We start from the raw sequence: 15147 nt of genomic DNA, 5'->3' as shown, positions 1-15147 counted from the left end.
AAACTGAAAGATAAAAACCACACGATCATTTCATTAGATGCTGAGAAAGCATTTGACAAAATTCAACACCCCTTCATGATAAAAGTCCTGGAAAGAACAGGAATTCAAGGCCCACACCTAAACATAGTAAAAGCCACATACAGCAAACCAGTAGCTAACATTAAAAAACTAAATGGAGAGAAACTTGAAGCAATCCTACTAAAATCAGGGACTAGACAAGGCTGCCTATTTACTCAATATAGTTCTCGAAGTCCTAGCCAGAGCAATCAGACAACAAAAAGAGATCCAAGGGATACAGATTGGAAAGGAAGAAGTCAAAATACCACTATTTGCAGATGATATGATAGTGTATTTAGCTGATCCCAAAAGTTCCACCAGAGAACTACTAAACCTGATAAACACCTTCAGCAAAGTGGCTGGCTACAAAATTAACTCAAATAAATCAGTAGCCTACCTCTATACAAAGGAGAAACAAGCTAAGAAAGAAATTAGGGAAATGACACCCTTCATAATAGTCCCAAATAATATAAAATACCTTGGTGTGACTTTAACCAAGCAAGTGAAAGATCTGTACAATAAGAACTTCAAGCCTCTGAAGAAAGAAATTGAAGAAGATCTCAGAAGATGGAAAGATCTCCCATGCTCATGGATTGGCAGGATTAATATAGTAAAAATGGCAATTTTACCAAAAGCGATCTACAGATTCAATGCAATCCCCATTAAAATTCCAATCCAATTCTTCATAGAGTTATACAGAAAAATTTGCAAATTCATCTGGAATAACAAAAAACCCAGGATAGCTAAAACTATCCTCAACAATAAAAGGACTTCCGGGGGAATCACTCTCCCTGAACTCAAGCAGTATTACAGAGCAATAGTGATAAAAACTGCAGGGTATTGGTACAGAGACAGACAGATAGACCAATGGAATAGAATTGAAGACCAAGAAATGAACCCACATACCTATGGTCACTTGATCTTTGACAAAGGAACCAAAACCATCCAATGGAAAAAAGATAGCATTTTCAGCGAATGGTGTTGGTTCAACTGGAGGTCAGGATGTAAAAGAATGCAGATCGATCCATTCTTATCACCCTGTACAAAGCTTAAGTCCAAGTGGATCAAGGAACTCCACATCAAACCAGATACACTCAAACTAATAGAAGAAAAAGTGTGAAGAATCTTGAACCCACAGGCACTGGAGAAAATTTCCTGAACAAAAAACAATAGCTTATGCTCTAAGATCAACAATAGACAAATGGGATCTCATAAAACTGCAAAGCTTCTGTAAGGCAAAGGACACTGTTCTTAGGACAAAACAGCAACCAAAAGATTGGGAAAAGATCTTTACCAATCCTACAACTGATAGAGGGCTTATATCCAAAATATACAAAGTACTTGTGAAGTGAGACTGCAGGGAGACAAATAACACTATTAAAAAATGGGGTTCAGAGCTAAACAAAGAATTCACAGCTAAGGAATGTCGAATGGCTGAGAAACACCTAAAGAAATGTTCAAATCTTTAGTCATAAGGGAAATGCAAATCAAAACAACCCTGAGATTTCACCTCACACCTGTCAGAATGGCTAAGATCAAAAACTCAGGTGATAGCAAATGCTGGCGAGGATGTGGAGGAAGAGGAACACTCCTCCATTGTTGGTGGGACTGCAGACTGGTACAACCATTCTGGAAATCAGTCTGGAGGTTCCTCAGAAAATTGGACATTGAACTACCTGAGGACCCAGCTATATCTCTCTTGGGCATATTCCCAAAAGATGCCCCAACATATAACAAAGACACATGCTCCACTATGTTCATAGCAGCCTTATTTAGAATAGCCAGAAGCTGGAAAGAACCCAGTTACCCTTCAACAGAGGAATGGATACAGAAAATGTGGTACATCTACACAATGGAATATTACTCAGCTATCAAAAACAATGACTTTGTGAAATTGGTAGGCAAATGGAGGGAACTGGAAAATATCATCCTGAGTGAGGTAACCCAATCACAGAAAAACACACATGGTATGCACTCATTGATAAGTGTACATTAGCCCAAATGCTTGAATTATCCTAGATGCACAGAACACATGAAACTCAAGACGGATGATCAAAATGCGAATGCTTCACTCCTTCTTTAAAAGGGGAACAGGAATACCCTTGGCAGGGAAAGGGAGGCAAAGATTAAAACAGAGGCAGAAGGAACACCCATTCAGAGCCTGCCCCACATGTGGCCCATACATATATAACCACCCAATTAGACAAGATGGATGAAGCAAAGAAGTGCAGGCCGACAGGAACCGGATGTAGATCTCTCCTGAGAGACACAGCCAGAATACAGCAAATACATAGACGAATGCCAGCAGCAAACCACTGAACTGAGAACGGGACCCCTGTTGAAGGAATCAGAGAAAGGACTGGAAGAGGTTGAAGGGACTTGAGACCCCATATGAACAACAATGCCAACCAACCAGAGCTTCCAGGGGCTAAGTCACTACCCAAAGACTATACATGGACTGACCCTGGACTCTAACCTCATAGGTAGCAATGAATATCCTAGTAAGAGCACCAGTGGAAGGGGAAGCCCTTGGTCCTGCTAAGACTGAACCCCCAGTGAACGTGATTGTTGGGGGGAGGGCTGTAATAGGGGGAGGATGGGGAGGGGAACATCCATATAGAAGGGGAGGGGGAGGGGCTAGGGGGATGTTGGCCTGGAAACTGGGAAAGGGAATAACAATTGAAATGTAAGTAAGAAATACTCAAGTTAATAAAGAAAAAAAGGAAAAAAAGGAACAGTTATATATACCTAATAATTTCTATTACTAAATAAATTGTAGAGAAATGGTTCTGAAATTGTCATATAAAGTAAAACATTGGAGTGTTCACACTGTCCTTGACCATGCCAAAATTTGTGTTAGCTTTTCCTATAACTTTGGATTTTGTGAGAGTAAAATTAAAATTGCACCAACATAAAATGTCTTTACGTTTCAGTGGACAATACTCACAGTTTGTATGGACAATAGATGTTAGGTATTTTACTAGCTATTGGTTGTATCATATAATTCTGAATTTCTATAAAAACAGGAGTAAGGAATCCATCATGGGTTATAACAGTTTTTATGTTATATATTTTTATATATATTTTTAGAGATCTGAATATATTTAATATCTTTGGCATTTATGAAATCAGAAATGTAAATGTTACATGTTTAAAATAACAGTCAAATGTGTAATATAAACACATTTACATATTAAAATTCACAAGATTTTTATAAATATGTCATTAAACAATCTAACAGGGAGATATTATTATAGTCAAAGGACTAGTTATCAGAGCCACTTGGTCATTAGTACTTGGCTGACATGAATTTACCTTACTTATAATGGTCTACAAGCTAGTTACATGTAATATTTATATTTTATATATGGTGAAATAAAGCTTAAGACAGTTAAAAAAAAAAAAGAATTCACAGCTGAGGAATAGCGAATGGCTGAGAAGCACCTAAAGAAATGTTCAACATCTTTAGTCATAAGGGAAATGCAAATCAAAACAACCCTGAGATTCTACCTCACACCAGTCAGAATGGCTAAGATCAAAAACTCAGGCGACAGCAGATGCTGGCGAGGATGTGGAGAAAGAGGAACACTCCTCCATTGTTAGTGGGACTGCAGACTGGTACAACCATTCTGGAAATCAGTCTGGAGGTTCCTCAGAAAGTTGGACATTGCACTACCTGAGGACCCAGCTATACCTCTCTTGGGCATATACCCAAAAGATGCTCCAACAAATAACAAAGACACATGCTCCACTATGTTCATAGCAGCCTTATTTATAATAGCCAGAAGCTGGAAAGATCCCAGATGCCCTTCAACAGAGGAATGGATACAGAAAATGTGGTACATCTACACAATGGAATATTACTCAGCTATCAAAAACAATGACTTTATGAAATTCATAGGCAAATGGAGGGAACTGGAAAATACCATCCTGAGTGAGGTAACCCAATCACAGAAAAACACACATGGTTTGCATTCACTAATAAGTGTACGTTAGCCCAAATGCTTGAATTACCCTAGATGCACAGAACATATGAAACTCAAGAAGGATGACCAAAATGCGGATGCTTCACTCCTTCTTTAAAAGGGGAACAAGAATACCCTTGGCAGGGAATAGGGAGGCAAAGTGTAGAACAGAGGCTGAAAGAACGCCCATTCAGAGACTGTCCCACATGTGGCCCATACATATAAAGCCACAAACTAGATAAGATGGATGAAGCAAAGAAGTGCAGGCTGACAGCAACCGGATGTAGATCTTTCCTGAGAGACACAGCCAGAATACAGCAAATACATAAGCCAACGCCAGCAGCAAACCACAGAACTGAGAATGGGACCCCCGTTGAAGGAATCAGAGAAAGGACTGAAAGAGCTGAAGGGGCTTAAGACCCCATATGAACAACAATGCCAACCAAGCACAGCTTCCAGGGACTATGCCACTACCCAAAGACTATACATGGATTTACCCTGGGCTCCAACCTCATAGGTAGCAATGAATATCCTAGTAAGAGCACCAGTGGAAGGGGAAGCCTTTGGTCCTGCCAAGGTTGGACTCACAGCGAATGGAATTCTTGGGGAGAGGGCAGTAATGGGGGGAGGATAAGGAGGGGAACACCCATATAGAATGGGAGGGGGAGAGGTTAGAGGGATGCTGGCATGGAAACTGGGAAAGGGAATAACATTTGAAACGTACATAGGAAATACCCAATTTTATAACGATAGGGGAAAAAACGAAAAAGAAGAAAATATAGTTTTCTTTCATTAAGTACCTCTTTAATTTTCAATTAAGACACAATGATTAAAAAACAATAAACCATGCCAGTGTCTTAAAAAAAAAAAAACAAAGTCCATATATCTAGAATGCAAAAAGAGCTTTGGGCACTAGACTTCATGAGAGCAAGTTTACCTGTACGGTTAGCTGGCCTTGTAGACTGGGAATCAGGAGAGGTCAAACTCTGCCTCCTTCCTACTTCATCAGAAGGAGAGGCTGGTAATGATGATATTGGAGGAGTCTGTGCACGACGTGTCGGAAGTACAGTGGTAGTTGGATAGCTAGAAAACATTTGCCTTTAAGAAAATAAAAATGATTAGAAAAAATCCCAACTGGGAAAGAACAGACATTAGAAATATTTCTTTGTTTGTTTGTTTGTTTGTTTGTTTGTTTGTTTAATGCATGTGAGTGCATTGTCGCTCTCTTCAGACACCCCAGAAGAAGGCATTGGATCCCATTACAGATGGTTGTGAGCCACCATGTGGTTGCTGGCAACTGAACTCAGGACCTCTGGAAGAGCAGTGTTCTTAACTGCTGAGCCATCTCTCCAGCCCCCATTACAAATCTTCTTACCTAACAAATTAAAACCTGGAAGTCAGCACAAGTTAGCTATAATTTAATACAAAGTGATGAGAGATCCTTGGGTATTAAAACTAATTATATCAAAGGTTATTCTTAACTATAAAAGTTTAATTTCAAAAATATAGCAGCAACATATTGGGGAGTAATACAGAAATTACAAAAACACATGAACAACCTTTGCCTTTATGGAGTTTTTCTTCTAGTATAATATCAAGGTGACAAGGGTATTTTGCTATAAATATAGTAGTCAAGAAACTAAAGAAGAATTTTAAGTACAAGAAACTTGGACTGGAGATGTGGCTTAGATGGTAGCAGTATTTGCTTAGCAAGCACAAAATCCTGGGTTCAATCTCCAGTTTGTATACAACTTAGGGTGGTAGCATATACTATAATCCCAGCAATTGGGAGGTAGGGGCAGGAGCTCAAGGTCATCTCTGGCCTTTTATGGAGTTCAAGGATAGCCTAGGACACATGAGACCCTGTCTCAAAAACATAAACAAATAGGAAACTTTATTTTAAATATGAAATCCATCAGCTATAAAATTAACATTGATGTCAAGTATTAACTTATAGGAAAATTAAAGAAAAAAATAAGTGTATAGTTACTCAGCACAATTCAAAAATAGTATGCTATGTATGATATATCAGAGGGAGTTAACATGTACTTGCTTTGGTGGGGTGAACAGTACATGAACGAGAGGCACAGAGAGGAGAGGCACTCCCTCTCACACTAAGGAGGACACTGATGCAAAAGCAAGTCTAGATCTGTCCCCTCACACTAGGAGCCTTTTCTTTTCTGTAAGGCTGGGGATTGAACATAGAGCCACTTGCATATGCTAGGCAAGTGTTCTACTATGACCAAGCTTTAGTCTTAGCAATCAAAGAGGTTTCTAGCTTCAGAAGAGCACTTTACCCAATAAACCATGGCACACAGAGGGAGCAATAGGCTCACCTCCAATCAATTCCAAGCCAGTAGTAGAGAAACAAAGTTTAAGAAGAAAGAAAGAAGTCTAGGGGAGTATGATTCAGTTTCTACTACTAAAGAAAGAAACAGAAGAAGCATTTATGTGCACCTATGGCAACAAAGGGGCATGATTCTATCCTTGAATCCTACGCCCACTCTAGTCAGAGATTCAAAGGAGACAAGAGGTCATAGATTCTCTGTGAACATTTTAAATTCTCAAACTGCAGGAGGCATTAAAAAGTAAAATGTTCTATTAGCATCTCCAAGAATTATGACTCAAATGAGAGAGCTAATAAACAAGTAAGCATCAGTCCATCTCCACCCAAGCAGACACTGGTCATGTTTAAAATGTGAGTTGAAAACCAGTATTTAAAAAAATCACTAGGACAACTGAAATGCAAACAATGGGCTCTATTGGTCCCCTAAATCTAACTTATTGGGGCATGTGGGCCCTATACACCTTCTAAAATCTAACTTACTGCGGCATGCACTCACAGAACTTTCAAACAGCTCCTATGCTGTGCTGGGAAGACTGTGCACACCAAAACTTGAGATTACTAAGGGCAGACATGAGCTCCCCTTCTACTGTCTAGTTCAGTAAGGATGATCTATCTAAGAGAAAACAGAGAAAGAGGGGAAAGGAAGCCAGTTTGATTCCCTCCCTTCGCTTAAGCCACAGTGAAGAGAGCTCAACAGTCTTTCCATGAAGATCTCCTTAAAGCCTCACCAGTGTGTATGTAAGTTGCAAACTAAGCAAAACAGAACTTAAATAAGTAAACATTGTATAGAATTCACAAACTTACTACACACAGATGGCAGAAGAAGCACCTTAAACACATTCTTCTCATTTGAAAAGTAGATCATAGCGTAAAAATGAAAGTACAGAGCTATCGAGATGGCTCACAAGTGAGCGAGCTTACCACAAAAGCATGAAACGGAGTTCAATCCCTACAACCTATGCAAGGTGGAAAGAACCAACTCCCCAAGCTGTCCTCTGACCCCCACAAGTGTACTGTAACGTGTACTCTCATTGTTCATAAATCTTTAAAGGAAAATGTTCAAAAGAACCTGAGAAAAAAATTATTTCATGCAGATAATTTTTTTCTCTTTAGATTGCAGTACTTAAAACTCAAGTACTAGGCTAGGGATATGGCTAAGCAGTGGAACATCGTCTAGCAGATTTGATCTTCAGTAAAAGCACTAACCCTACCCTCCTGCACCCACCATGGTTACCCTCCCCCTCCCCCCAAAAAACCCTCAGCAATTTGCTTTCTGAAAAGAACAAGTCTTTAAAAGCTTAGCCAAACCAAGTATGGTGGAGCACACTCACACTCTCCCTACTCAGAAGCCAAGTATGCTGTTGCATATTTACACTCTCACTAAGACAGGTTTTTACTAAGGTAGGTTCTTTCCAGCTCTAGAAAACCTGGGTTTAACTTGGCACACTCTGTGTTATGTGCTTTAAGAAGCACAGGCATCAGTGTATGACAGACACTAAAGGCCAACTTGTCTACCTGAGAAGACTAAGTGGCATCACTCCTGGGGACTCAGACGCAGGTACTGTTTCTGTGTCAGTGACAGGAGTGGTGGCAGTTGTGGTGTCCTCAAGGGAGCTGCTCATAAAGGAAGTCGTGCTCGATGCTGACGGGCTCGTGGTGACTGGTGTCTGTGCTTGCTGTGCTTGGTCACTTTCTTCAGCCTGTTGATCAATCTCTGTAAATTAAAGGTTTAAAAAATAGTAAGGATGGGCCTTTCTTAAAAAGCATCAATAAAAAAATGGAAAAGTTTAATTTTAAGTTTCTAAAGGTAGGTTTGGCTATATATACTTGTAATCCCAGCACTTGGGAGGGCTGAAGTAAGATTCTTTTGAAAGCAAAGATACTCTGGGCTACATAGCAAGGCCAGTCAAGACTGCATAGTAAAACCTTCCTCCAAAAAAAAAAAAAAAAAACAAAAACAAAAACAAAAAAAACAAGTTTCTAAACATATTTTCTAAAGGAATTCAAAAAACATTCTTACACTTACACGCGTGTGCACACACACACACACACACACAACATTCTACTTTCAATATCTTATTATTCTAGATTCTATAGATCCTTGCAATTAGTTCTGATTTTAGAGAATTCTCTTTTGTTTTGTTTTATTACTACAAAAACAGCTAACTCCAGAGCTGAGCATGAGATGGCTCAGTAGTTAAGAGAACTGTCTTCCAGACTCTTGAATTCACAGCACTCACATGGCTGTTCATAACCATCTGTAACTCTAGTTACAATGCTGCCTTCTGGCCTCTGCAGGGACCAAGCACACAAGTAATGTGCAGACACACATGCAAGGCAAAACACCCATACACATAATATAAAAATAAAAGCATAGATGATACTATTATAGGTTTATGAAATGGCCACTGACTTAATAACTTAAACATGCCTACTTACAGGTACCATGTACCTCTCTTCCCTATATACTATCTAAACTAAGATCGAAGAAGCATGAAGGCAAAGGAGAAGCAGAAGTTACAAAGACCCAGCCCTCTTTTTCCTTTCTCTTCCCTTTCTTTATTTTCTTCCTCTTTCTCGTCTAGGAGTCCCTTTAGGTAAGGTCTCATGTAGCTAAGCCAGGCCTCAAAACTGAATGATTTGTAGCCAAAAATGACCTTGAACTACTGATTCTCTTGTCTCTCCTTTCGAAATGCTGGGGTTCCAGACCTATGCCATCTCTCCCAGTATAGCACAAGCTTCCTGGGGCAAGGGACACTATTTCTAGGTTCTAGGGAACTTTTCTAGGTTCTAGAGAGGTAGCATTAGGCATTTAACAAATATCTTCTGAATGAACCTCACTTTTATTCAAAAACTCATACTGTCCCCCAAAGTGAGAATAAAGATAAACAGTCAGGGTCTTTTTACATACAACACATTGTCTATGAAACAGCACATAGTAAAACATCTCAGAAGTTTTAAGAAAATATTTCAAATCAGATCAGTAAGCAGTTGGATACCTTTTGAAGAATGAATTAAATGTCAACTGTTTTTGTCTGTTTCTTTTCTTTTTTTCTAAGACAGTCTCAGTATTTAACTTTAGTAGTCTTAGAATTCACTATGTAGCTCAGGCTGACCTGGAACCCTCTATCTTCTTAGTGCTGAAATTAAAAGTGTGCACTACCAGACCTGTTTTAATTCAGCTTCCCATTATCAAATTCTAATGTTTATGTAGATTTAAAGTAGAAAACTACAGGCAGACAATGATTACCAAGATCTAAGTAATAAAAAAATTCCATTCATCTTACAAAGAAAAAACACTGTGCAAATTTCTTTGACCAAAAAAAAACATACTTTCACAAATCACTAGACTTATATTACTTTTGACAGTTATGAGTATAATTTTATCAGATAACATACCTTGCTTAATTTTGCCCCCAAACTGGTCTTCCAAAAGCCCATGGACCACCAGTTTGTAAATCATAGCTTGAGCCCGTTCCAGATCAGCTAACCCCAATGCTCGCTTTATGGGTGATCGCATGACTGCTCGCTTCACCATATGCCGCATCAGGAACTGTAGAGCAGCACGCATCTCCACATCCTCGTGAACAACTGGGGAACTTGCACAGTCTGAGTTGTGGCCATTTTCAGCGAGAACTTTTGGAATCAGCAAGAGCTCAGCATATTTACTACAGCCAAGAAGAGCACTAAGTGACTTCATAGCACCGAGGTAGAGATATGAAAGCTGGACTGCTCTGATTTCTGACTGGGCTATGTCATGGGTTTTAGATATGTGTTCGTGATTTTTTCTCTTTCCTTCTGTTATTTGATGTTGGGATTCCACACCTGGCAGTGTTGATTCTAAAGAAAATGAAGCTATTTCATTTTCTGATTTGGAGCTTGTGGTACCCTGACTTTTAACATCATCAGATATTAACCCTGTTCGCACATCTAAAATGGATTCACTCTCAGGTTTCTGCTCAATGTCCCCCTTTTCCTCAGACTCATGACGGTGTTTCTTTTCATGTCGCTTGATGCTCTGTTTCCCAATATCTTCATGAATGCCTGTCAGATATGTTAGGTCCAGCAGCACAGAAGCTGTCAGGCCTCGGAATCGCGCCACATCAAACAGCAGTGGTTCACAGGGTTCCAGGTTATACAATGGAGTATCACTAGGCGACCAAAAAGTTGGGAAGCTTTAATAAAGATCAGAATGACACAGGAAAAAGCAAGTGAGGGAAAGACGGGAGGAAGGTACAGAAAAATAATGTAGACAAAACAAGACACATCATGAACACAATGTTGAGAATAATTTATACGAACTGACATCATTACAGAATGAAAAAATGGTATTATGAGGAACTAGAGATATGATGCTAAATACAACAATAATGAAATGCACCTAAGTGTTCAAATGAGAATATTTACCACTATGCACTGCAAAGTAGAGTGAGCAAATGTCCCATAAGACTTAGGTCTGAATCTGAACATCTTAGAATTGTGGGGACATGAAGGCTCTGTTGCTATCACTCAACGCTTCCAGTTACTACCAAAGCAACCACTGACACACTAAGCAAGGAATATGATTATGTGACTTCACTTACAATAGAGGAGGTAAGGCAGATGTAGTTTCATATAAGTTAGCTGGGAAATTTAGATTATAATCTAGTTTACTGAATATGTAGTAATCATTGTAACCTCCTTCATAGAAAACTTTGCCTCACTAAAAATTTTACTTTGCAGTCTTCAACTGATACTCATAACTTTATAAGCAACAATATGACTACATATCGCTGACATATGGCATAAAATTCCTTAAGTTTAAGAGTCACATTAATTAAAAAATATGATAAAAAGCCCCTCAAGTATCTAACATTTTACTGTAATCACCCATTTCTTGGTTCTGTCTATCTTCCTAGTCTTATTTTCCCTTTGCCACGTTTTTCTTTTTCATGTATTAATTTGCATATTTTACTATACTGCATACATGTTAGCAGATACTGAACATTCTCTGAAGCAAAGAAAGAATAAAAGTAAATGTGGACACATTTATATGACTTTGTAAAGCCATCACTGAAGAGGAGTGTATACAATAAAGTTCATTAATACCTGCAATTATCTATAAATGCTACATATATGTGCTTTCAACTAAGAAAGTCAATCACATTTGTTTAGTTCTAAAATAGTACTGCTTTCATTAACACTATGGATCATTCTTTTTTAGATGTCATATAAATATATGAGAATTGCATGAGGTAATATAGTCAATAGTTACATTATTATCAATAAATTCTTATTTCCAAATGATAAAATTATATACCCAGATAGGTGAGGTCCTTTAAGAATGGAAATATTTAATATTATTTTGAATATATGAAATTTATGAAGTTTATATATATATATATATACTTAAATGCTTTCAAACATCTTGCTTGTGTCAAATAAATGTAATTCTCATAACTACTCAAAATGATGTGCATTGAGAGACTAGAATATTTGTGTTTTAAAAGGTAAGGCTGGGGGTGATGGCATACATCTGTGCTTCCAGCACTTGGGAGGCTAATACAAGGTGAGCATGAATTTACTTGGGCTACATAGTGTGTTCCAGGCCAGTTTAAGCTACAACATTTGGTCATAAAAAAGGGTGGGGGAAGCCCATCACGGAACTAAAGGATGACTCAGTCAGTGGTTAAGAGCACTAGATGTTCTTGCAGGGGTTCAGGGTTCAGTTTCCAGCCCACACATGTTGGCTCACAGCTGTCTGTAACTCCAGTTCCAGGGTCTGCAATATCCTCTTCTGACCTCTACAGGCATAAGGCACGCAGAAGGTGCACAGATACATATGCAGGCAAAACACCCACACACATAAAAAATAAAATTTTAATTAAAAAAAAAAGAGGCAAATCTTGTATACTCATTAGTCACTTAGATGTTCCTACCACAGGCTTTCTGAACTTTAAATCTGATCAATAGATTAGCCAGTTGGCTTTTAAATATTTAAGTATATAAGGGATATTATCAATAGGCAGGAAACAGGTGGGGCATAGTTCAGTGATAGATCATTTTTCTAGCATGCAGAAGTCCAAGTGTGATCTCTGATCTCTGGTACATATACCACCCTGCACCAAGAAGCAGGAACTAGTGAACTTATCAATTCATTATCAAACAAATTAAAAACTTATCACTAGCTTATCAATTAAGCTAGTGAACTTATCAATTCATTATCAAACAAATTAAAAACTTGTTTTACAAATCACTTGCATTTAGTAGATCAAAAATAGTAATATCTAGCCACATAAAAATCATTTTAAAAAGTTAAGCAGCAGTTCACCTACAATACATTATTACTCACTGTCCCTGGGCAATCACCCATTTCACCATCAAATACTTATCTGCTAAAAGCATAACTCAATACATCATACCTGATGGTAATTTCTGCTTCATCCCACTGGACCTTGGCAGATGTGCTGCCTTCTTTGACCACTCCCAGCAGCGTGGCATGGCGCCCAGTTTGCTTGTGAACACACCGACCTCCAACTCTAAGACCAGCATCAACTCCTCCTATCACTGCTAGCACGGGCCACACCTCTATGCAAAGAGTCCTCAGCTGCGGTTCTGAGAGGTCAGCAAGACCATGCCTATTATGTTTACCTTTTTCTTCTTCTTTGTTCTCTTTCTCCTCTCTCATTTCATTTTCCTCTCGGCTCTGAACCGAGCGGCTTTTCTTTAGCTTCTGACCTGACTCTCTAATACATATCTTAATTTTATGTAGCCTTTCCATCATCTTTTTATTAATACAGTAAGTCCAACGGTCTGTTCGGTGAAGGATACGGATAAGTTGAATAGTGGCCTCAGCTAGTACTGCTGCTACTGGACTACAAATAGGGTCTCCTGGAAGTAAATCCCGTGGTGTGCCACGCATCTGCATATCACAAATTTTCACCTGTATAAAAGAAAAGAAAGTAGGCTATGTATGATATTAGGTCTCCTTAACAACTTGTCAATATATGTTCTAGCAAATGGAATTATACTGAACTAGTACCAGTATATTATATCAAGTGACACCCCAGTAGGCAAGAAATGTTAAGAGACCCACTAAAGTGATTAGCAATATGGCCCTTTAAAATGTGCTGACATTTGAATATCTTATATCCTACAAGTTCCAAAGCAGTTACAACTGCTCAAAGGAAGGATATGAGCAAGGTATGTGTGGCTAACTCAATTTAGTTCTGATAAATGTCTGAAAGAAAGAGTAAGTATCATCCTCAAATCTTGAATATTGGATTTGAGGATAATACTGAATCTTGAAATTATGTAATGTTGTTCCACTATTTTATGTTGTTCCAAGGGCATGAATGTAAAACTGTAAAACTGTACAACTGGGATAACCCCACTATGACCATACACTACAAGAAGTGGGATACAGAGTGAAGAAAGGAAGCTAGTGTGGTAGCACATGCCTGTGGTCCTAGCATCTAGAAGACCTTGAGTTCAAAGCCATTCTTTCCCTGATGGTATACTTGGACCTTGGCAATATCTTGTAGTATAAAGTAGGTTCTGATGTAATCTGCTCCAAATCATGGTTTGGCACTTTCCAACATCTGTAGACCTCGGAGAATTTACCCAGCCTTAGGATTCTAACCATAAATATGCTTACTCTGTCTGTGAGACTTATGATAAACTTCAGAATCCCTGTGAGTTCGAGATAAATCTGGGCTATATAAAAAACCCTGTCTCCTCTCCCCTATCCCTTAAAGATGTTAACAAAACAAAACAAGGAGTGAAACCTGGGTTTAAATCTTAATTGTATATGATATTAGGAAGTAATATAAGTAAGTCTTGGCTTTTTCATCTAAAAAAATAAAAGACACTAATGTGAGCACTCATCTCCTACAGGTATTTTAAAAATAAATAAGTGATTAAACAAAGTAGACAAAGTGCTTAATTGTATATATAATTAATATAATTAATTTATATATTATACATATATAACTGATTTATAAAAATTATATATAAAGCTTATATAAATTCATTAATTATATGTAAATACATATTTTATTTACCTTCAGAATTAGTATCTACTAAGTCTAACATGTACATTATAAGAAAACTATATTATGACTTAACTTAAAATTTTTCAATATAAAATTCCACTAGAAATTCTTGACAACAGACCTAATTACATTATACCCTCCAGTGAAAAGCTAGGAAAGAAGAAAAAAAAAGCAAACCACCACTAGCCACTAACACAGAGAGATAAAGAGAAGCTTATTTCTGCGTTTTTTTTAGATAAAGAGAACAAAAAGGGTTTCAGTGAAAGTGTATGCCCTTAATATATTTAAATCTGTAGCATCTACAAAGTCTGAGACCTCTCACACATGAGCAAAAGGTAGTGTCCCCACCATAACTTTCACTATTCAGCTAATAGTATTTTACTCTACTTGAGTATTTCTAGATTTCTTCCTCTATCTGTAACTACGAATGAACCATATTACTGCTAATATAGTTCCTGTTAACTCTGACAGTGCCACTGTTTGCAAGTTGGCTTGCTATAGTGCCTTAATATGGAGTAAAAAAAAAAATTCCTAAAACTATCTACCCTTCTAGAAGAATAACTTCCATGGGTCAAGTATATTTTTTATTAAATTTTTTTATTTACATTTCAAATGTTATCCCCTTTCCCGGTTTCCTGTCCATAAACCTCTTCTCCCATCCCCCTCCCACTTCTTCTATGAGGGTGCCCCCCCCAACCACACCCCCCTTCCTACCTCCCCACCCTGACATTCCCCTACACTGTGG

The 15147-nt window shown here is 38.2% G+C and overlaps 1 protein-coding gene across 14 annotated transcripts in view; it reads right to left on the bottom strand.

Annotated features, from left to right (window-relative positions):
* Herc1 (HECT and RLD domain containing E3 ubiquitin protein ligase family member 1) overlaps nt 1-15147 on the bottom strand; it is a 169001-nt gene that overhangs the window by 54518 nt on the left and 99336 nt on the right. For 11 of the 14 annotated variants that reach the window (XM_063265523.1, XM_063265529.1, XM_063265525.1 and 8 more), the window contains 4 exons: nt 12771-13291; nt 9769-10544; nt 7885-8083; nt 4960-5120 (listed from right to left, as the gene is read on the bottom strand). In XM_063265523.1, coding sequence (XP_063121593.1) covers nt 4960-5120; nt 7885-8083; nt 9769-10544; nt 12771-13291 — 1657 coding nt within the window. The remainder of the gene's footprint in view (nt 1-4959; nt 5121-7884; nt 8084-9768; nt 10545-12770; nt 13292-15147) is intronic. The other 3 variants (XM_063265527.1, XM_063265528.1, XM_063265532.1) reach the window with 1 other exon arrangement.

The sequence above is a fragment of the Rattus norvegicus genome, chromosome 8 (assembly GCF_036323735.1).
Source record: "Rattus norvegicus strain BN/NHsdMcwi chromosome 8, GRCr8, whole genome shotgun sequence".
In the NCBI taxonomy this organism is placed as follows: Eukaryota; Metazoa; Chordata; class Mammalia; order Rodentia; family Muridae; genus Rattus; species Rattus norvegicus.
The sequence above is the reverse complement of the archived record's forward strand: the minus strand, read 5'-3'. Positions and strand labels throughout refer to the sequence as shown.